This window comes from Gymnoscopelus braueri, assembly GCF_963280865.1.
Source record: "Gymnoscopelus braueri genome assembly, chromosome: 4".
Classification (NCBI taxonomy): Eukaryota; Metazoa; Chordata; class Actinopteri; order Myctophiformes; family Myctophidae; genus Gymnoscopelus; species Gymnoscopelus braueri.
The window spans coordinates 43240043-43264707 of record NC_137605.1 but is presented as its reverse complement, the minus strand read 5'-3'; the positions used below and the strand labels follow the sequence as shown (position 1 = coordinate 43264707).

Sequence of the window (24665 nt, the reverse complement as noted above, 5' to 3'; positions counted from 1 at the left end):
AGCACAATGAATTACCTTGTTTAAATGTGCCATATAAACTTGCCTTTTACAATCCATCATCACCATCAGTAATGATAATCAGTAATATGGGATGTGAGACTGACACTGTATATATTACAGCTACACAGCTACACAGTGGGTGGGAGTATGGATAAATATGTACAGTCATTCATTTTGTGTGTGTGTGTGTGTGTGTGTGTGTGTGTGTGTGTGTGTGTGTGTGTGTGTGTGTGTGTGTGTGTGTGTGTGTGTGTGTGTGTGTGTGTGTGTGTGTGTGTGTGTGTGTGTGTGTGTGTGTGTGTGTGTGTGTGATTGTTTGAGTTGTAAAATTGTGCTTGTTTACTCCCTCTCTGCTGCAAATGACTCACCGAATAACTGGTTTTTAATGTTGTCCTAGATAGTTGTTGCTAAGGTGATAAAAGGATAACACAAAAAGACCTGAGGGCTTATTTCCATTGGGGTCCTGTGTATTCAATTCATCGAGACATTTAAAGACAAAAAATTATAATATGCAAAACATCATCTATGCTAGTAATAAAGTAATACAAAATAATAATAACAAAATATGTACAGTAAACAGTTGGTGACTGGGGGTTTGATTGATTGATTGAATACTTTATCAGCAGTTTGCAAAAAAAAAGCACAGGAAAGTACAGTTAAATACAAGGTCTGCTAAGAGGATTTTAAACCCAAGAAAGCCTATGGCTTGTTTCCAATTCCATTGGGGTCCTTTGTACTCAATTCATCGAAGGATGGGGGGGTCATTTCTGGTGTTAAGCTTAGACTTTTCCTTGTGTCTCTTTTTACACCAACACTATGAACCAATGAACTTTATATAGGCTTCTGTATACTTAACTGTAACACTATTCACTTATTTGACCTCACAACGTAGAAGAGCAAAGTCAAACAGCGCCACCTAGCGCTTTTACGTAGCTATGGCCACCCGGACGAGAAGTCGTGTCGGAATTTCCGGTGACGTCACTGCGTATCTCCATAATGGGTCTGCAGCAGCTGTTAGTCTGAAGAGCAACAATAACAAGAGGAAGGAGCTCAGCGAACAGCAACACAAAACGGCCCACACAGCGCTTATACACGGCTGACAGCCCCCCGTTTCGACCGTCATCCTCCCAAAATGTCCCCGTCGTGTTAACTCTGGCCCCCTGCTTCCCCCCTCCACCGTCTCGGGGAGGAAACCTCCGGGTGAAAGGAGCAGTGTAGTCACCGCGGAACAAACACCTCGCTCCGCCGCAGAAGGAGCGCAGGGGAGCCCGGTGCTTTGCATCAAGTGGGTCAGCAGGCCTCTCTGTCTGGCTGCTGCGGTCGCGTTCTTTCTGGGGGCTTTTTAAGTAACTTTTCCCACATTCGCCCGTCGTTCTTCTCGGTCTATACTGCGGTTGTCACGCACATTAACATCATAATAATAACATGCAGGCCAACGGGGCAGGACAGGATCAAGACTCAGAGCTGTCCTCACTCCGAAACAACGGCTCGCAGAACGGCGAGTCGTCGTCGTCGACGACCGTTGGAGCCTCAGCAGCGGCGGCGGCGGTGGCGGCTGGTCACTCCAACGGGCTGCTGCTGCTGTCAACAACGTCCTCGAACAATGGCAACTCTGTCGTCGTCAACAACAACAACAACGGAGTGTCAACCTCGGGTTCTGGCTCTGCTGCTGCCCGGGTCCAACAACAGCACCGTGGCCAGCAGGATGCCAACAACACCGTGAAGAAGAAGAAGCGTCTCTCGCAGTCAGAGGAGGATGTCATCAGGCTGATAGGACAACATCTACACGATTTAGGGTTGAAGTAAGTCCTAATTACTCGGCCCTGTCTGTAGGACAACATTACACGGTTTAGGGTTGAAGTAAGTCCTAATTACTCGGCCCTGTCTGTAGGACAACATTACACGGTTTAGGGTTGAAGTAAGTCTAGAATACTCGGCCCTTATATAGGTTGATAGGACAACATCTACACGATTTAGGGTTGAAGTAAGTCCTATAATAGAATGTCATTAGATTGATAGGACAACATCTACACGATTTAGGGTTGAAGTAAGTCCTATATTAGAATGTCATTAGATTGATAGGACAACATGATTTAGGGTTCAAGTAAGTCCTATAATAGAAGATGTCATCAGGTTGATCAGCATCTACACGATTTAAAAGTAAGTCCTAAAATAGAATGTCATTAGATTGATGGGACAACATCTACACGATTTGGGTTGAAGTAAGTCCTCCTAATACTAAACTCGGCCCCTGTCTGTTATGTCATCATCACCACCACAGCCAAATTTGCTGTGAAATTATTTTTAATCACGGTCCTCAAATCCCCAATCACTGGACTCGTCGTGTTGAACATGTCTACAATAGCCTTGTTGACATGTCATGACATGTCTCTCTCGTACAAAACGTAAATAGACGCCATTGTGTTAGAACCTGGTGTCCAGAGACTGTACTGTCTTTGTTCACGATCATAGACTGTGGTATTTAGCATAGTCTGGGGGATCATATTAAATTTAGAGCTCAGTCGCAACAGTGTTGAAAAGTAGCTTGTTTGTGTTAAATCTTTGTTAAAGGGCTAGCCTTGATGCAAGACTTCCAAGGCTAGTAAAAGGGCCTACTTGGCAGATAACTGACACACAGTGACGTTATTGATCTGTTTTCGAAGACTTGAGCCATGATTCATGAAATAATAATACACCAGTTGTAATTCCAATCAAAGTGTCATGAATTGATCATGAGCACTGAGACTTTGATGTGAGCCATGCCCATGATTCATGAGAAATGATGACACCAGAGCTCTTCTAATTCCAGTCAAAGTATCATAAATTGATCACGAGCCCTGAGGCTTTCACGGATCATGTAAAATCAATGTTTTACTCCAGTTGTTCTCAACCCTTTCTGGATCAGGTCCCATTTGAAGATCTCAAAAACGTTCTTAATTAATGTTATATTATTCAAAGCTTCTGTGTCATTTTAGATTTTATATGTTGGCTATTCAAAAATAGCAGATCTACAAGCTTGTAAGCTGCAAGCTTGTACATAAATCTTGAAAATGTTTGAAAAATGTTGAATAATCTTTGAATTACAAAAAGGTTTGAGAACTACTGATTTATAAGGCATTTTGTAGAATCGGCCTCAGGTCTTAATGGGTTTTAATAATAGTGTTTTGCCAATTATTTGGGGGCCCGCATGCAGTATCCGTACGGTCCCCCACAGGTTGAGAAACACTGTTTTGTTCATAATGTCCTACAGCCAGACGGTGGACCTGTTGATGCAGGAGTCCGGCTGCCGACTGGAGCATCCTTCGGCCACCAAGTTCCGGAATCATGTCATGGAGGGAGAGTGGGACAAGGTTATTTCAAGTCACCTGAACTTACACACACACACACACACACACACACACACACACACACAGAGGTTTTACTTAAGTAAAAGTATCAATACAGCCATGTAGAAATACTCTCTTACAAGTCAAAGTTCGGTGTTCACAATTTACTTGAGTAAAAGTATTGGCATCAAAATGTACTTTAAGTACCAAAAGTAAAAGTACTCGCTCTGCAGAATGTCCCATTTCGTGAGTTTTAAAATTGATACAAATCTTTTGAAAATTGTCGATCTACAAGAACACAACGTGTTGCATCGTGACGCGTTGTGAGCTTGTCGATCGGCTATTTTCAAATAACCTAAGTTTAAATAGGGCTGAAGTGGTTAATGTATTTGTAAAAATAATCGAAAACTACAAAGTAACTAGTAGCTAAAATGGTCAAATAATTGTAATGGAGTAAAAGTACAATATTTGCCTCTGAGATGTAGTGGAGTAAAAGTATTGAGAATCGGAAATACTCCAGTAAAGTAAAAATACCTTTTTTTATTTTTTATTTTTTACTTATGTACAGTACTTCAGTACATGCACTTAGTTAATTTCCACCAGTTACACACACACACTTTTGCCCTATTCTACATCTATAAATCCCAGGCACTACATTTAGGCCTACAGAGAGAGGGGTAGAGAGGGGGCATATGGGTTTCATGTTACAAAAACACTTTTAGTTGATGTATAATTCACTGTGCTCCCAATCTCTGTCACTGACTCTGCTTCAAGCTATTTATAGGTTAATTAACAGTGTAACCTGCCTTAATTTATTTTAATTAAAGAACTTCTTGTTTCTTTCCATTTAGGCTGAGAGTGACCTGAATGAGCTGAAAGCATTGATGCATTCACCAAGCGCCATCGTGGTAAGTGGAAGCACACACACACACACACGCACGCACACGTACGCGTACACGTACACGCACATTTAATCATTTATTTATGTCCATATAAGAGATACAATACAAGGACACACATATTACAAGGTGCTGTAAAAATGTACAGTCAGCGAATCATGGACAAATACCCACACAGCACACACCCTTCAGGGGTACAAATACACACACACCCTTCAGGGGTGCAAGCAACGGCGCCTTCGCCATATTTGGTGGCTACCGATTGTAGAAGAGATTGCACAGAATTTTGCAAGCCGTTAAGCTGCTTTTTTTGGCATTCCAAGTTTACACACACACACACACACACACACACACACTCAGCTGTTGATATCATGACAGCTTCCATGTTTGAATTGACATTTTGTCATATCTTGCATTTCTCCACTTTTAACTCACTGGAGCGTATGAAGTTCCTGCTGCTGCAGCAGAAGTACCTGGAGTACCTGGAGGACGGCAAGGTCCTGGAAGCTCTGCAGGTCCTCAGAGCTGAACTCACTCCTCTCAAGTACAACACAGAGCGCATCCACATCCTGAGCGGGTAAACTGCAAACCCTTGACCTGATGCAAAGTCTTTAACACATTGCGTGCCAATCGCGTAGATCTACGCGAACCTAAATAATTGCGCAGCGTGCCAGTCGCGTAGATCTACGCGAAGTGGTCTTTTTTTTTTTTTTTACTCGCAGGTTCACATTTCATTGTAGCACACCCGGAAACGGAAATATCCGTATCCGGAGATTTTCGTTCCCACCCGCCTCCGCTCTAAAGCGGAAACTAAATCTCAATTTTCTCGGTTGTTGTTTTTCTTCTCGCTGATCACTGTTTAACATAAACCGCTGTAGCTTCAAAATGGCCGATCGCCGATCGAAACGGTCTTCTCTGGGCAACTCGCACAGCTACCCTGTGTGTCTACAAACAGTTGAACGCGCGATTTTAAGGTATTTAGCGAGGTCTGTGGCGACGTGAAAAAAAACAACAATAAATCGCTGGCACTGGTGAGTACATTATGATATTAAACTCTGGCGTGGAATGTGTTAAAGTTGACATGAAAATGGCTGCTATTCTCTAGTTATGATACACCCACTTTTTCAGTCGTTGAAATCAAATTCCGCCAAAATTATGACTTCCCTGTTTCACTTGGAAATCTGTCATGATACGGAAGTTAGATACTCTCAACATGCCGTTTTATCTGGACTTTACCACTGTTCATTTGTTGAATTACCATTGAAATACATTTCTATATTGATAGATTTGTTTAAGGACTTACATTTTTCTGATATGCTATTGCACAGTGGTTCCCATCTTTTCTGGATGAGGTCCCACTTCAAAAATGTTAAAGCGCTCACAAGCTCACAATTGTGAGCTTGTAGATCAGCTATTTTCACAATATTTATCTGTGGAACCGAGTCAAACTAAATGTAATGCCTCAACTCCTACACTTCCAAGTGCTTGTCAGGGTAGGGGGTTGCCTGTTCAAATATTATTATTTTGGGGGGTCCCCAGTTCAAATATGATTATTTTGGGGGGGTCCCCAGTTTGAATAGGATTATTTTAGGGGGTCGCGGCCTTAAAAGGTTGAGAACCACTGCTATAGCCTATAGGCCTACATGCGGTTGTGTAATGTCAACAAAGACCTTGACTGACCTCTGAGCTGGCCAGTGTTGTTTGTTATACAGTAGCTGTAGGTCTGTGCTGCTGTTAGACAGTGTTGGTGACTAAAGATGATGTCATCTCCTTGGAAGGTACCTGATGTGCAGCCATGCAGAGGACCTGCGAGCCAAAGCAGAATGGGAAGGCAAAGGCACTGTGTCCCGTACCAAGCTCCTAGACAAGTTACAAAGTGAGTATAGTTTTACATGCAGAGTAAAGCTCTTATTTTCATGTCATTCTATGTGCTTTGACAGTGCTTTGACTGTGTGCATTTGTAGATAACCCAGACAAACATATTGATTTAATAATAGTAGTTACAATGAATCACATGGTGTCCACGCTAGTATTACATTATCAAAAAGTAATTACATTGATTTATGTCCAAATAAGGCCTTATACAGGACTTAAAGAGACTAAGAGTAAGAAATTATTATTTTTTCGTTCAAATGTCTTAAAGTAAGGAGTAATGCTATCTCTTGTAGGTGTAGGGGAACATAAGCCCTATTTCCCTGACTCTGAAATGACCAACAACATGTTTGCATGCGAAAAAGTGTGTGTGTGGGACCTTTCATCACAAAACCACTCTCGTTAACAAGAAGACATTTGTTTGATGAAACCTGCAAACAAACAACTGGATCTAATCCAATTGAATGGCGGTGGATACTCCAATTGCCCCTGTGATTTTTATTACAAATTACTGTGACATCAAATTGTTTTGTTATTTAAGTTATTGTGGTAGAGTGACATATGTACACACACACACACACACACACACACACACACACACACACACACACACACACACACACACACACACACACACACACACACACACACACACACACACACACACACACACACACACACACACACACTCACTCATTACAATAGTTTTGCATTTGCTTCATGTAAACTAATATGTTAAGAATTCAAATGAATGTTCATGAATTTATGAATGTGCTTTATGAAAAGTGATTTGAGAGATGATAGTGATTTTGCAACTCTTAATCTCCTCAAGCAGAGCATTCCAAAGCCTAGGTACCCTAACAGCAAAAACCCTGATCACCTTCAGTCTACTTCAGTCCGAATAACAGTCTGAATGTGACCCTTCTCTTGTCTGTCCAGCATACCTGCCCCCGTCCGTGATGCTGCCGCCTCGCAGGCTACAGACTCTACTGAGACAGGCGGTGGAGCTCCAGCGAGAGCGCTGCCTCTACCACAACACCAAGCTGGACAGTGGCCTGGACTCTGTGTCTCTCCTGTTGGACCACGCCTGCAGCAGGTAAAGACTCACTCGTTCCCCATGGATTAATCCATTAAGACCGGAACGCATCTGTCATTTTAAGATTTCTTTGGCTTTTCAAAAATAGCAGAAATACAAGCTCATAAGTGCATGCAAAAAAATATATATTAATCCGATCTGTGCTTCTGGGGGTCCCTGGAACAACATATTTTGAGCTTTGGGTCCGCGGCCAAATACATATCATTTTGGGGGTCCTTGACATGGAAAAGTTGGAGCACCACTGATGTAGCAACATACTGTTACAATTTAGAAAACATTTTTAGAAGCAAAGATTTGAGTTAAAACATTTTGCTTTCAAAAATATATATTCAAAGATTTGCACAACTTTTCTTCAAGCTCATAGCGCAGCACTTTGTAGATCTGCTATTTTTGAATAGCTAAATAAATCTTAAAATGACACAGATGTGTTCCCGGTCTTAATGGATTAAAATTCTCAGTCGCCAAGACTAATTTCAGTCATTTGGATTCCATAGAAGCCAGTGTGACTTCTAATGGAAGCATGTCATGCACCAAAAATAGCCGATCTGCAAGCTCTCAATGCCAGTGCGACGCATTGAGAGCTTGTAGATACAGTAGGCTATTTTCAGTTATTATTTTAAGATTAGACCACTTGCAGTGGTCAAACTAGCAATATGTTCAGAAGCCTAATGGTCTCAGCTATTCCATGAAAGCAAAGGTTAAAGCCTCAATCTGTGATTTATTCACCTGTTATGCAGTATGTAGAACAGCAGGCACAATATGACTAAAACTTCATTTTCAATATTTTGTTAATTGTTTAGGAAACAGAGCGCTAGTGTGTGTGTGTAGGGGGGGGGGCTACTTTTACACATCGCACATCAGGACTTGGCCATGCAACATTTTTAAGAAAAATGTAGATCTGCTATTTGTGAATCTTTGAATATATATTTTTTAAAGCAAACATTTGTCAAATATTTGGTTCCAGGGACCCCCCAGAAGCAAAGATTTGAGTTGCAAATGTTTAAAACATATATATATTCAAAGATTTGCACACATTTTCACTATTTCCCCCCCCCCCCAAAATAGCAGATCTACAAGCTAGTCTATCTGCTATTTTTTAATAGCCAAAGAAATCTAAAATGACAAATGTGTTCCCGGACTGAATTGGTAAGTCCCTGATACCCCCCACCCCACCCTTCCCTCTCTCTCTCTCTTCTCTTGGCTTCCTTTACAATCTGTCCATATTTGGTTGTGTGTGCTGTCATCACGTTCCCGACCCGTCTCTTCTTTACCTCCAATGTCCTTGCCCTTTCTTGACAATTATCCCCCCCCCCCCACCAGCTGCGAGGCTCCTGCTGCTCTGTACTGTAACATCTATTTTAACTACTTTGATCGCTGCACTTCACAAGGTTGTTTCAGTGTGGGCTGCATGAATGACAAAGCAGAAACGTTGCCTGGATTGCCCCCCCACCCCCCTCTCACGTTTTTCAGTCTTATCTGCAGGAAACAGTTCCCCTGCTACACCCAGCAGATCCTCACCGAGCACTGCAACGAGGTGTGGTTCTGCAAGTTCTCCAACGATGGCACCAAGCTGGCAACGGGATCCAAAGACACCACAGTCATCATTTGGCACGTTGACCCGGTTAGCAACTCTCTTTCATTACGATGAGTTATGACTCAAAGTAGTAAATATCAATATAGATGTCGTTGCTGTCGGGGCAGAAACCTCCTATCTCCATGTTCTAACTTTTTGAGTTTTTTCTTAAATTAATTAATTAATTGGTTCTCAAAGTGTGTCCTTGGGGGGGTACCAGGGGGTCCCCAGCAAAATGTGTTAATCAGACATGCAAAAGTGTCACTTTTCAGCTACAGTCACCTTTTTGAACCCAAATAGGGCAATTGTGTGACACCTGACCCGAAAGAAAACAACATGTTGTCACCTTTTTCACCTCGGGGCTGTTTGCATGCCTGGTTAATGCAGCGTCACAAACATTTCAACTACTTTAACCATATTTTATACTTTGGCTATTCAAAAATAGCAGATCTACAAGCTCATAGCGAGTGCTGCGCTACGAGCTTGTAGATCTGCTGTTTTTTTTTTTATCGTGAAAAATGTGTGCATTGTGTATTTTTGTTCAACTCAAATCTTTGCTTCTGGGGTCCTTGGAACAAAATATTTTTAGATGGGGGTCTGCGGCCAAATACATATCATTTTGGGGGTCCTTGGCATGAAAAAGTTTGGAAACCACTGCCCTATCATACTACAGCATCACACAAAAGCATCAAAAGTAGGCAGATCCACAAGCTCGAAGCGCGGCGCGAAACAACGCGTTTTGAGCTTGTAGATCTGCTACTTGTGCTGCTTTTGAATTTGAATCCTGAAGAGTAACAGTTTTGGACATAAGAGGTTTTCCACCCGACAGAGACGATATCAATGTTAATAAGTGCCAGAGTGTCAAAGTAAAGCATATGACAAGACCTGATTCACTCACTGGTTTCTTCCCATTGACTGACAGGAAACCCACCAGCTGAAGCTGATGAAGACTCTGGAGGGTCACGCCTACGGTGTTTCATACCTGGCATGGAGCCCGGATGACGCATATCTGATTGCGTGCGGCCCTGACGACTGCTCCGAGCTGTGGCTGTGGAATGTGCAGGTAGGTAACCCTATAGCCAACACAGGACATGCATACTAGCCCAGATTCTGACAGTGGATTGAAACTAATAGCCACTTTGCTGCTTGCAACAAGGATGTAAATTCCGCTCTGGTTTCATCTCCCTCCCCCTGCGTCTCTTGTCTCTGCCGACCCAGACGGGGGAGTTGCGGACAAAGATGAGCCAGTCTCACGAGGACAGCCTGACCAGCGTGGCCTGGAACCCAGATGGCAAGCGCTTTGTCACGGGTGGCCAGAGAGGCCAATTCTACCAGTGTGTGAGTAGTCTGTTTGAACAGCTCTAAGGGCTGCTGGCCCGGATAGTGTGGTGATGTGCGTTTCCATAAAGCTCATAATAGTGTATTTGTTCTGTGTATATTAATGTAATATTACCTATCTCTCCTTTGGTAGTGATATATGACTTATACTGTATGATGACTTGTATGATGATTCATGAAAAAGGAAAAACGACATGCACACATGATCCTAAACCCCAAGTTGGGCAGGTGCTGAGCGACGATCAGTACAGGAATAAAAAGAAAATACAACGTAGAAAGCTAAGCAAGACTCCTTTTACACTGTTTCACAAATCGTATATATAAAGACTTGCTCATACAAAAATGTTAAGTCGTAAGATTTAATTTAGCTTTAATCCATTCACACTGAGGGCTCCAATATGACGATGCTTTATTGCCCGAGGAAGAGCTTTTAGCTCGAAACGTCCCAGCGTTTGACTGCAATAAAGCATCCGTCATATTGGAGTCCTCAGTGTGCCAGCGTTTATTTTCTTTTTATTCTTATATCGTTGCTGTCGGCCAGAAACCTCATATCTCCATATTTTAACTTTTTGTGTTTTTTCGTAAATTAACGTCCTACTTGATCATACTACTGCGTTACACAAAAGTATCAAAAGTAGCAGATCCACAAGCTCAAAACACGGCGCACAACGTAGCGTTTCGAGCTTGTGGATCTGCTACTTTTGAATCCTGAAAACAGTTTTGGACATATGATGATTCAAACTGCTTAGTAATGTGTTTTGAGTGATTTTTGTGTTTGTTTTGTTTTTGTCCCGCTGCCCAGGACTTGGACGGCAACCTGCTGGACTCGTGGGAGGGAGTGCGCGTCCAGTGTCTGTGGTGTCTGAATGATGCCAAGACCGTGCTGGCGTCAGACACACACCAGAGGATCCGTGGCTACAACTTCGAGGACCTCACGGACAGAAACATGTGAGGCAAATCGCACGGCCGCCGCAACCAACGATAAATATGATTGTCTGATTATGATTAGAGCGTGACCGATGCTGATACCGGTGCTGATTACTGACGGTTTGACCAACATTTTGTCAAAAGTGCTACATTTATAACAAGTTTCTAATTGACAATATTTCATTTTCTAGCAAAAAAATAAAAACAAATAACCTTTTTCATGGATAAAAAATATAAACACAAACTGAACTTTATTTTATTTTATATCTTAAACCCTATAAATGTTTTTTTCCGGGTTAGGGTTAGAGTTAACACTTCGATACACATTGTGAGGTTGTAGATGTGATATTTTTAAAAACATTTCACATCTTTTAAAAACCTTTGCCTATAATGACGGTTGAAGGTGGTTAGAAATCGGGACACACTGGCTTCATAATTGCCAATACTGATGTTGTTAAAAACAAAAGTCAAATAATGGCTAATATATCGGTCTGGTTCTAACGATGACCCTATCCAGACCAGCGGTATTAAGCACAAGCATGTGCGTCTTCATGTTTTGACACTGTATGTTGTGCCGTTACAGAGTGCAGGAGGACCATCCCATTATGTCTTTCACCGTCTCAAAGAACGGAAGGTTGGCTCTGCTGAATGTCGCTACTCAGGTGAGCAAGCTTGTATGGGGTTTACGTCTATCACGTATGGCACTGGTTCTCAAACTGGGGGTATGTATGGACATACTGTACCAAACAGTATGTATGTATGCCATCATTTCGTCTGGTTGTGCATTCCAGTCATTTGTTCTACAACATCGGACAGATAATAATTCTCAGAATTGAGTTATATTGTGTTACAAAACAGAATTTTGCACAATAAAAGGATTCACATAACACAGTAATACAGTAAGGCTACATGTCCACCAAAGATTTTTTTCCCCCCAGCTGAAAATGCAAGATGCTCTCAGCCAAATGCCCTAGAGTTGAAAATATTTAAACTCTCGGCGACCAGATAAAAATGCCACACATGAACGCGCAGCACAGTATGGATGCTCAGCGCCACATCCCCGCTGCTGGTGTTTCCATCATAGCGTAAATACACAGCGCTCCCTTTGAACGCCTTGGTGGACACGCCCCTAACGTCACTGTGAAGCTGGCTAAACTATTGTCTTCTGTGCTGCTTTTAGGGAGTGCACTTGTGGGATCTGCAGGACCGTGTGCTGGTGAGGAAGTATCAGGGAGTGACACAGGGCTTCTACACCATCCACTCCTGCTTTGGAGGACACAATGAAGACTTCATCGCCAGCGGGAGTGAAGGCAAGGCCTCTGCATGGGGAGCTTTCTATTAACCACATAGTTAGACTTTTACTCATTGCTGTCACTCATTGCTATATCAGTCAATAAAACATCAACTGATGCACTTGGACACATCATCAGTGTTGTTACCTGGAGTCACTGTGTGTTCCGGGTCTTGCGACAGACACCCTCCTCCAGGCGACCCGACCGAGGCTGATCAGACCCCGGCCTGTGTCCAAGTGGCATGCTACTGCCCACACTGTCTCTTGGGGGTAGTTAGAGACGGTGCTAATTGGGGGTTAGGGTTAGCCTGGCACTAGCCAGACCATCCACTCACACATGGCATGTGTGAATGGAATACGTGAATCCACGCCATCAGTCCGGCCGATGCCAGGCCAGTTTAATTTAGATTTTGCAGCTGGTGTCGGCTCTAGGCACTGTGGTTTGGCTCCAGGCCTGGCTCCTCCCTCGTCTGACCAGAAGTAGAGGCTTTTCTGTGCGTTGCGTCGTCGTCGTTGCTGCTGGGCACAAACATCTCACTCTGCCTTGATGGATTAAACCCTCCCTGCAGGTTTCACCGCAGCCTGTAGCAAAAACTTCTTCCTCACGGAAGATGTGGTTTGGGCTCTCAACCCTCTCCATCCCGGGTCGCCGTCTCCCGCCCCTCCTCTGTCTCTCCGCCACCCAGTCTGTTCCTGGTTGTCACTGGTACTCCCACTCCCAGAGTTTTCAGTCAATAAAACATCAACTGATGCACGTATATATCTATATAAGTTCTATACACTCCTGAGCTTGGCCAGGATTTTGTCTCACACTAGACGGGTATTATTTCTTGTACCCTAACCCTAGTAATCAATTCTTTCACTGCTACTAAAGTGGAAAGATTTCCGTAATGCAGTCAAACGGCTGCAAATAATTAAATTAATATGAGTCCGGTTGATTTAAGGACACCAGAGAGCAAGCACAGAGTGATCAATTGTGTTGTCAATACTTGCTAACTAGTACATCTAAACATACACACAGTTAATTTGATTAAGCGCATAATGTTAAGAGTGATTAGCCTCGTCTTGCACACTGCCTTCACTTACATAAAATTGTATTGATACGTTTCACTCAACTGACTTTCGTCAGCCATCTGAACAAACAAGGTAGAACAGGAGAACAGTGTCCAGTCATGGAGCCAAGCAAATCAATTAGCACAATCATAGCAGGCAAGCAAATCATCACTGAAGGCCCATTTATACTCCCTTTATGTAAGAAAATAAACGTCTCTTTCAAACGAAGTAACTGTGTCCACTCTGCTCACTTCCGTGCTACCTTCACGTTGGCATGGTTGTTAAGCAATACATTCACTAGAGTGCAGTGCAGAGACGAAAGGTTTCTGACCACAAACATAGTGACCGTGGAGGAGGTCATAATATCTGTTAACATATTCCCTGCCAGGTATTAATTAATTCATATATATATATTTTTTTACCTTATAATGATGATCTTTGGAGCGCCACAGGAGCCGCGATGTGGATGTAAACAAAGCATGTCTGGGGGGTGGGGGGGGTCTGGTCTATCCACCAGAGAAAACATTTTGTAACCGCGATCGGCCATTTTGTTCCGGTCGGTTGTTGAATAACAGCCTTTTTCACAAAAAAAAGAGAAAGGAGTGTTTTTCTAAAACCCATAAAGAAGGAGTGGACGGGAGTGTAATTTTTTGGGATGATGTCACATCCGTCCATTCCTTCAGGGTCCTAGGATCATTACTAATTTGTGTTAGAGCGCCCTCTTGTGGAATCTTCAAAAAAAAAATTGAAAAGACTGAGCTCTACAATAGACCATATTCACACGGCGGCCATATTGGAATTTAACATTGAAAGTGCTGCCACCCGGGGTGGCTACTTTCATTGACTTCATAGAAACATGGCCGCCGTGTGAATATGGTCTATGGCGGTCAACGCTTGGATTTGAAATGACGGAGATCTCCGTCAATGGCAGGAAATGTTTTAACACATTGGGTGCCAGAGGTTTATTCAAATATTATACGTTCAGTGCCGGCTATTCTTCCATCCACTTATGTTGATACGTTTCGTGCTGTAGAAGCCCCGACGCGGAAGTGCATGTAAACAAAGCGTGCGTGCGAGACGGCGGAGGGTCCCGACTAACGCCTGGAACAATAATATTTCTAACGCGATCCTCCATTGCAGAGTGACCGCCGATCGAAAACGGCTCGCTTCCACCACGTTAAAAAGAAATGGAGATATTAAGCTTTTAGTCAAGGAGATAACATTGGAAAGGCCGACCGGAAGGATTTTTGACATGGATCCACATCCGGCCTCTCCTTCTCAGAAACTCCTTGGATGATCCCAAAGTTTTGTTAGAGCGCCCCACGTGGGCCCCACGTATAAAAATAAAATTGGGTCAAAAACGGTCCGGACCGTTTTTGGCACCCGATGTGTTAAGAAAGAGCTGTGAAACGCGTCGCTTCGCACAGCGTTTAGAGCTTGCGGATCTGCTACTTTTGATACTTTAGTGTGACACTGTAGTATGATCAAGTAGGGCGATAATTTAAGAAAAAAAGATAAAATGTGGAGATAAGAGGTTATCGATATGTGAAAAGTAACTTTTTTTTCTTTATTAGATAGTATACTGTATTCTGACAGATAATGGGGAGAGAGAGATGGGGAGTGACACCTAGCAAAGGTCGTCGGGATCGGGATTCGAACCCGCGACACACTGCTGATGCAGCCTAGGTGCCCGGACCGCTATGCCAACCGTCCGGGTCATGAAAAGTTACTCTTAATAGGGAATTTCTTCCCAGTTAAATGATGATAACAACAGTAGTTCTAATGGTGTTGTGGCAGTGAGCGCAACGTCCAACAAGTTGCCATTTGGAAGTAGGGCAAGGAGTGTCTGAGTGGGTTGCATCTGACACTTGAACCAATACATCTCTCAAATTCCCATCTTGTTTGTTAACGAAGAGCGAGTGGAGCAGCTTTAAAAGTGTGTGAAAGTTCAGGGTCTGTCTGTAAAAGGTACAACCGGTTAAACCCTATACTCTGTTAACTGGCGTAGCGTCCCCCAGGGCTCTATAAGTGGTCCGCTCCTTTTTTCTCCCCTCTACACCAAATTTCTTTTTTTTCTGCAGAAAATAGCCGATCTAGAAGCTTCATTGTGAGCTTGTAGATGGGCAATTTTTTTATGAATGTTAAAGGATCTACACCATGAATTTAAAAAAAAATATTTGATATTTAATATCATATGGTCTATGTCCCTCAAACCTTTTTCAAAAGGTTTGAGCCTAAATCATCACTCAGATATACTCATCCCAAGTCAATTGTCTCTGGCTTATACAGCACTTTCAGCTGCAATACCAAAACGTCCTCTTGGGCAGGGGGGGGCTACTGAGCAATTCTGTCTGTTTTATTATTAAAAATTATTAAAAAATTATTTAAAAAAAAAAAAAATGGAAAAATTCTGCATAAAAAGAAGCATCTAAGAAAAATACAAAATCGAAAAAAAAACACTTTGAACATTTTTGAACAATTCCACCAAGTGTTTGAGGTGCCTGTTTCACCCACTTCCGGGGGGCGGAGCCAAAATCCGAGCCCGAAGTATTTGTTCGTAGACCCCCACTTAGGGGGGGTAGAAAAAGTTTCGGAGCAATTCGGGCACTTTTCATTTAACATTGGGTTTGCCATCAAAAATGTTTATGACATCATGAACATTTCCATTCTGAGATTGCCTGTTCAGACACGCCCATTCTGGAAATCCATGAAATGAGAAGGAATGACTGAATTTTAAAAAAAAACATTTTTTGGGGTACAAGAGACACTGGGGACCCCAAAAAATACAAAAAACCAAGAAAAAAGTGATTTTCATGGTGTAGACCCTTTAACAGTAGAATACGGTTGCTAGAATTCATGTGCTTAAAGGTAGGGTAAGTGATATTTTTTGGTTAATTTTTTTGTTTTGTTAGAATATAGTAGTAAAATATAAGTAAAACTGATAGTAATCATTGCTACAGAGTGCTTGTTCGGTCACAGGGGTCTCTCCAGCTCTTTAGTAAACAGAATATAGTACATTTTCAGGTAGGTGACAAATGTTAAGCCAATCAGGAGAGAGGACTGAAAATGCATTTTCGGTTTAATAAAGAGCTGGAGAGACATGGGAGACTCTTTTTACTGAACACACACTCTATAGCAATGAGTACCATCACAATATAGAGCTATTTAACACTTATTTTAACCAAAGTAAATCATCCTTACCCTACCTTTAAATACTGACCTTAAAGGAGCATTTCACCCCTGGAAGAAACTGCAATCACTCAATGGTAATAGTATTTGTAGTAGATAACAGTAGCACAATTTAAAATTTGCACCCTATGGCCAGAAAAATAATGAAATCTATGGTTTGACTATGGTTTGACTGGGCTGCTGCATTACTACAATGACCATAATGCTTTGGTGCACTGCCCCTCCTTGGGGAGGGGAGGTTGCATGTGGGTGTGATCAACAACAACATACAAACAGCATTCCAGTGTTGCCATGTCTGCTTATTATAAGCGGCTTCTTTCTAAAATGTAGTTGATATTTGGTCTTGTTTCCAAATGTTTTGATTGTTGTTTAAACCAGTGGTTCTCAAACATGTTCATGTATTTTTCCACAGACCCCCATCTGAAATTATAATTTGTGCCAGGGAGCCCCTAACAAATATGTGTCAAAAATATTCCACATTTTGCACTTTTTCCCCCTCAAGATTTTTTTGTAAATAGCAGATCTACAAGCTCACAATGGGTCGCGAAGCGTTGTGAGCTTGTAGATCGGCAATTTTCAAATATATAATATCCCATGTCTAGGTAAAGTGCTCTTGGCCTAGTTATCTTCTTTTGAGCTTGTTTTCATAGACCTGTTTGCTTATTTCTCTCACAATATCTGGCAACACTGGCTGAAGAACGTGTACCTCGCACACGTTCATCTAGTTACATATATGTCCAAGGATTCGTTAGTGATGTCACATCACTGACAAATCCTTGGTATCTTTATGCAGTTCTACTTCCGTGTCGCATAGTAGTGACATCACTGTCGAATCCTTGGTATTGTGATCCTAGCCTTTCGCGACGGTGTTTGTTTACCAGCGCCGCCACTCCACGCTGTATTATTATTATTTTTTACGCTTGCGCTTATGAAACACTAAACAGGATTATTATTTCATGTCAACATTCAAGTACAACTATCAGAAGATAACTCAGGTAAAGTAATGCCTCACTCTGCAAGGGGGGTTGCCCGCTGGCCGCAGCTAATGGGAGTGGCCGAGTGGGGAAAGAAGGTTGAACTGTGTGTTACGGACACCCCTTGGGGCTGTCTTTGGAGCTGGTCTGACTGAGACGCGTCGAGACAACATGTAGTGCGGAAAGGAATGAGACCATATGGTCGTGACGTAAATAACGTCACGATATATTCGAAGATTACTAGATATCTAAAAAAACCTGATTATACACAAAAAAAAACAGGATCTTGTTTCTTGAGTCCTAAACTTCATTAAAATAAGATCTGGTTGCAAAATCGGCGAAGTGTCCCTTTAAGTGAGGGAAATAATAGTGTTGATTCTGGAGACAATTGCCAAGAAGGTTTTTTTTCCCTTTTTTCTGCCAGTAGATCAGATTTGTAAAAGCGTGCTGTATCCACTCACTAGGGTAGCCCCATTGGAGCAACCTGGATTTAATATTAACAGACTTTTCTATATAATCAACTGTTGAATAACAAAGTCCACTAAAGTCTGTAAAATTGGCTTTTAGGTAGACCTTTCTTGAGTGGAGAGGGATGTCCATTCGTAGCCAATATTAAAGTGTTTCTAACTGTTTCCGTGGCGATACAATGTGGTTTACAGATCACCCTTATCAATAGTGACCCAGGAAGAGTACCTTCTCTTTTTAAAATCACACATCAAGTGTAGATTTCTCTTTAAACTATTTAGCAAGTCTTCAAAGTTATTTAGTTAAAAAATAATAAACTGTAATAAACTGTAATATCTAAATATTCTAAAACGATTTCACCAAAGAAACGGTCATGTTAAAATATTATGGTTAGATAACACATTTGTATTGGGGCTAACTGCATAATGCTATGATACCATCTACACCAGTGGGGTCCAGGGACCCTCAGAGCAGAGTCCTGCACGGGTCCAATTTTGAGAACCCGCGCCCGCCCCGCCCGTCAATACTCAGATCCCTAGACCGACCCGTCACCCGTGATTATTTCAAAATACGAACCAGACCCGCCCCGCCCGTCAAATAAACGACCCGTTGTCCGCCCGTTTACCCGTGATTACATGCAGAGTAAAATGTAAATCCTATTGAAAAGTGTGTTGAAAAAGATAGCAGCCTTCAACAACAGCACTACATTCAGTGGTCAGGTTCGTACAGAAATCAAGTGAAGACGGAGGAGCGAGCTTAAGCCACCCGCGCGAACGCACATCTACGCAGCACACAGGTGTCGTTGTTTACGTCGTCAGATGGTTTTAATTTGAAGGTTTAACAGGATTTTCAATGTGTTTTTGTCAGTTAAGATGACCAGCGTGCTCCATGCAGTTGTGCTGTGTTAAGTTACACAAGTGACGTTGTTTGGGCGGAAACAGTGCTCTCTGATTTTCACAATAAAATGATACCCGCCCGCGATTAGTTCAGTACCGCCCGTCCCCGTGATCTTATCAAAGTAACATTTTCACCCGTTTTCACCCGTCAAACGCGGGTACCCGTCATATACAAGCTACGAGCTTGTAGATCTGCTATTTTAGAAGAATCTGTTAAATTTGGGCAAGTCTTTGAATATACTGTATATATTTTTAAAGCAAATAATTGCTCAAATCTTTGCTTCTGGGGGGTCCCTGGAACAAAATATTTTGAGATGGGGGTCCGCGGCCATATACATATCATTTTGGGGGTCCTTGACATGAAAAACTTTGAGAACCATTGACAGCAACATATATATATATATATTTTCTTTACTGTAAGGATTTAGAAGACATTTTGTCGAACGGGTTAATTGTTGAAACATTGAAACAGAGCTAGTGGGGGGCTCCTGTCATACCATTTCACTAATCGCATAATAGGACTTGGCCATACAAAATGTTTCAGTCGTGAGATTTTATTTTGCTTTAACGGTATTATCTCACCCCTCCTCCTACAGATCACAAAGTTTACATCTGGCACAGGCGCAGTGAGCTGCCCATCGCGGAGCTGACGGGACACACCCGCACGGTCAACTGCGTGAGCTGGAACCCTGTGCTGCCCGGTCTGCTGGCCAGCGCTTCAGACGACGGAACCGTCCGCATCTGGGGGCCCGCCCCGTTCCTGGACGTCCAGGACGCCGAGGGACTAAATGGTATTGATTGACACAAATTACTGTGTGTGTGATTCGCCCGCAAGAGCTCTTTAAGCTGTTAGCGAACAGCCTTCATTACATAGTGTGTTCCGTTTATTCAGTCAGTGATGGAAGAAGTACTCACATTTTTTACTTAAGTAAAAGCATCAATACCCTATTGTAGAAATGGTCTGTTACAAGTACAAGTTCGGTATTCAGAATTGACTTGAGTAAAAGTACAAAGGTATTGACGAATCAAAATGTACTTTAAAGTACCAAAAGTAAAAGTTCTCATTATGCAGAATGTTCACCAGTTTTCAAATGTATAAAATGTATAGAAATCCTTTGAAAATAGCAGATCTACAAGCTCACAACACGTCGCTACAACACATCGCTTTGTGACGCGTTGTGGGCTATTTTCAAATTGCCAAAGTATATATATAGGTCTGAAGTGGTTTTGTAATAATAATCAAAATCTACAAAATAACTAGTAATTGACATTTTCAAATAATTGTAGTGGAGTAAAAGTACAATATTTGCCTTTGAGATGTAAAAGTATTGAAAATTGGAAGTACTCCAATGAAGTCAAAATTGTACTTAAAGGTAGGGTAAGTGATTTGCAATTATTCAAATAATTGCAAAATGGGTCTATGTTCTGATAGTGCTCGTTACTATAGAGTGTCCTGTCCATATAAGGAGTCTCCATGTCTCTCCAGCTCTTTATAAAACAGAAAATGCATTTTCGTTTCAGTTTCAGTTTCATTTCCAATTTTATCCAATCAGGATAGAGAACTCAATCAGGATATAGATTAAACAAGTGCAATTGGAAGTGATGACACTAAGAAATGAGCAGGCAAAATTAGAACTGGAACACTATAAAAATGAAGCTTAGAAATGGGTACTTTCTCCTGATTGGCTGAGATTTTGACACCTACCAGAAAATGTATTTTCTGTTTATTAAAGAGCTGGAGAGACGGGGAGACTCCTGTTACTGAACAAACACTCTATAGCAATGATTACTATCAGAATATAGTGCTTTAACCTTTAAAAAAAAAACTTTTTGTTTTAACCCAAAAATATCACTTACCCTACCTTTTAAGTACAGTACTTGAGTAAATGTAAAAAAGTGTACTTAAAATGTTGTACTTGCTCTACCAAGCTCACTTAGATCAATCACCTCCCTTAATGTGTTTAAATAATCTATTTTCACTCACTTTCTAACACTTCCTGTTCCTAACTATTGTTATTACAAACCTGTATCTAATGAATTGATATCCATTTTCTAAGGTGCATGTGCATGGATATACTGTTGTATCCCAATGTTAATGTTTGTACCCTGCTTTTCTTGAGCATGTTGCTGCATGTTACTGCATGTGCATGTCTGTACCGGTTTGTACTTTATTATGGTTTTCTTGTGTTAATGGGTATGTCTCCATATGAATTTGGCTACCTATGGGTTGAATCGGTGGGGTGGGAGCGGCTAGCTTTGGGAGAGCTCTTGTCTTGTCTGTCTGCATGGATGTATCTTGTTGTATTGTTTGTGTATTGTACGCCTTGTTCATTTGTGCTAAGGACCCCCTTGAAAATGAGATGATGCATCTCAAGGGGTTTATCCTTCTAATAAAGGTACTAAAATCTTGCTCTGTCCTCCAGAATGTTGCAGCATGGACAGCTGATGGTGACCTCAGGAGCACGAGGGCACTCTGCACTTCTCAAGTCAAAAAGAGAGAATTGAGACTCTTATTAGACTCTGGAATGAATGAAGCAAAGAAAACTTTTTCAGTTTTGAGAGCTGCTTCCAGGAGGTTGGGCCAGTTGGTGCTAATTTGGCTGGGGGCCAAGATGTCAAACCAAGATATCAGACAACAAAACAAAAAAAAATCACTTGAATGGAACCACGGCCAACCAGCAGACAGACACCCTTGGGACCTGTGGCACCTCCTAGCTGTGTAGCTTGCAGTATCTTGACGTATGATGTTGCACCTCCACCTGTGTCTGGACCTATTGTCTCTCACAGAGCTACTCCTAGGACCACCAATGCTCACCTGCCTCCACCTTTTATTATTTATTATCAATGATATTATTTATTCTCATTATTAGTGCATTGAATAGTTACACGCTGTCGAGTGGCAGTGCTTGGTGGAGGGTATTTGCGGCGCAGTTGTTTTAATTAGTTTATTCAGTGCTGCCTCTGAAACCGCTCAACTATACTTGTTTGAGGAAGCTGAAAAAAAGATTTTTTTCCCCCCACCACCTGAAAGTTTTTGAGCAAGATTTTTGCAAACTGAAGGACTTGAAGGAATTTGAACTGATCTAGTTGGATGTAATACCCACCGAAGAGAATCTTGGAAACACTTGTCAGTTTATCCTCCCCCCCCCCCCCCCCCTTTTCTTTTTTTACAAGTAAAAAAAAAGTGTGATTTTTCGGATAATATGAGCTTTTTGGTTATGGTTGGAGATCTTCTATTTGACGGGCGTGTTGCATAGGAATGCATAGGACTTACCTGCTTCATGGCTAAATAGTATTTGATTTATGCTGTGGCGGATACCGTGTTATGTCCTCTTGCTATACCTATTCAAGCATGTTCAGTGGTTAGCTGCCTTCTAAGATTATATAAGAAAACTGTTGTTGTGGAAAAGAAGTTTAAATTTTGAAAGGAGTTATTTCTATCCGTTTTACTTGGCTGTTAAACCCTCACCGCTGCATTTCCCTTTTTGAGTGTGGTTTCCTCAACCCTGATCTGGTTTTGTGTGTCAACCATTGTTGTGTCACCATTAACCTCATGATGAGCCCTATAGCGTCCATATTCTGGGCATGTAATAGGCCAAAGTAGCAGATCTACAGGCTCACAACCCATCGCAACGCCTTGTGAGCTTGTACTGTTACTGTACATCGGCTATTTTTGGGCAAAGAGATTTGGTGTAGAGGGAAAAAGAAAAAGGAGGGGACCAATTACAGACTCCTGGGGGACCCCGGTCAACAAAGTATATAGGGTTTACCTCCACATGCTCTCCTTGCCTTCAGTGTGTTTTCCTTCTCACCACATCTCGTATTTGTATTCTGTTATGTTCCTGTTTTGTCTTTGGTGAATTGTATTTTTTTCTTTTATTCTTTTTTTTTTACAGGATTGGTGTGTTTTTCCTTTTATGTATTCAGATTTATCCTGGCATAAAATGTCTTTTAAAAGTTTGTTTTTATCGATTTTTGTTCCATGTTATCGCTGCGTTTGTTTGTTTCATTTTAGTTCAGTGGATTTATTCTGCCATGTAACAGTTAATGGACACATTTGTACACAAGTGTATCATAGGACTATGATCTTGTACAAATTGTTGTTTCTGTTTGGAGAATCATGCAAACAAACCCTGCCTGATATGATGTTTTATGTATAATATGTGCTGTATAATTGTATGTTTATGGCATGTATTATGAGACTGTGCACACACACACACGACACACAGAACATTATTTCTGCTGTGTCACAGATCTCCCCTGCATATACAGGTGTGGTCCTGCCCAAAGGCCATCCCGCTAAAACCAGCAGGTCATGTTTAATCTGTTACAGAACATACAGTTCAGTTCTCACAGTAGTGGTACACATAAGTAGATGTACACACACAAAAAACAACACGTGACAATATGAATCAAACACTAAAAGCAATCACAGATGTGGTGTTGTTCTAGGTTCTGCTTATACAGGTTTATTTTGTTTTTCATTTGTTTACTTATAAGTATTTTGGGGGCTTCTTGTGTTCCCCTCTCCTTGCTATAAGGTGGCTTGGCAAAAAAAAAAAGAGAAGCCAATAGATCTATTTGTTTGCAGCGAGGCTCGCAAGAATCCTTTTTTTTTCCTCTTTTCTTTTGCATTTAAATGTGTTATTACAAAAAAAGTGATTGTACTGTTATGTATTGTTGTGTAGGAGAAGTGTTATGTATGCATATTTTAAGTAAAGCATTCAGGGTTTTAAAACGGCAATTGTTTGATTCTTGTGTCCCTCGCCCCCAAATTGTTATGTATGGAAGGGCAAATAATATTTTATCATTTACATTGTAGCCATTTAGCTGACAATTCTATCCAGAGCAACTGCAGATCACCTACATTGCAAAGCAGCTAATATTAACACACTTTCTGAAATATTTAGAAATCTGAAATAAGGAACATTCTGTCTATAATGACATGCCCAAAATACGAATACCAGCGTTTAGAAATGTAAATTCAAATCCATAATGCATAAAAAGGCTATTGTGGCCATAGACAGCCTGTATAAAAGACATTAAAGGGAAACTGGTACAGTATACTCGTATGTATTGTATTAAAATGCAGGGTGGAAGAAGTATTCAAATTTTCTACTTAACCCTCCTGCAGTGTTCGGGTCAAATCTGACTGATTTACAACTTTCCTGAATCATAAATATTGTATTTTTCATCTGATTGCCTCAAGACCTCATGATTTCCTCTCCATTAGATATGAGAACATTTAGAATTGCTCATCACCATTTCAATTGAATTTTGAGTGCTTTATTCAACTTTGTTACACCCTTTGTGTTCCCAGTCAAAAATGACCGCCATAAGTAATGAATTGGAAAGACAATATTATGTTCATCCAGGAGATGGAGTGTGCACTGACACACTCACTCTCTCTCATGTCAGTATCATGTCAGTTGCGTTCCGCTTAAAAAAATGTTGTGTTCATGTTACGTTCCACTTCAAGAATTATATATATATATATACACATATATACGTTAGTTAGATTGAAAAAGGAGTGCTTGTTTTCTTCGAGTTCACCTCCTGCACTCCCCCGTCAAAAAAAGAAATGACGTCTCGGATGTACCGAGACTGGGGTGCTGAAGGTGACTTCGCAAAACACTGCACGGCGACTCGCTCGCCGGTGCCTCTCATGGCTCAAGTCACCTTCAGACGGCGTGCCTCTGTCGGTGAAAACGAGTGCACCTTTTTCAATCTGACTGGTTTGCAATCGTACCGACATATATATATATA

At 41.5% G+C, this 24665-nt stretch overlaps 2 protein-coding genes across 4 annotated transcripts in view; one reads left to right on the top strand and one right to left on the bottom strand.

The window, feature by feature from the left end:
* Positions 1–24665, bottom strand: part of LOC308084610 (alpha-N-acetylgalactosaminidase-like) — a 443273-nt gene that overhangs the window by 414658 nt on the left and 3950 nt on the right. The window lies entirely within an intron of this gene.
* On the top strand, positions 976–24096 carry wdr26a (WD repeat domain 26a). Of its 3 annotated transcripts, none has more exons than XM_080426938.1 (14): positions 976–1802; positions 3251–3350; positions 4178–4234; positions 4675–4802; positions 6004–6101; positions 7037–7193; positions 8664–8814; positions 9689–9829; positions 9985–10104; positions 10907–11052; positions 11615–11693; positions 12212–12341; positions 19496–19690; positions 21323–24096. In XM_080426938.1, the coding sequence occupies exons 1-14, from the start codon at positions 1426–1428 to the stop codon at positions 21343–21345; spliced, it is 1902 nt and encodes a 633-aa protein (XP_080283064.1). In that variant the 5' UTR covers positions 976–1425; the 3' UTR covers positions 21346–24096. The 3 variants fall into 3 exon arrangements, with proteins under 3 accessions (XP_080283064.1, XP_080283063.1, XP_080283065.1); XM_080426937.1 differs by having other exon boundaries at positions 4666–4802; XM_080426939.1 differs by having other exon boundaries at positions 977–1802; positions 4666–4802; positions 8676–8814.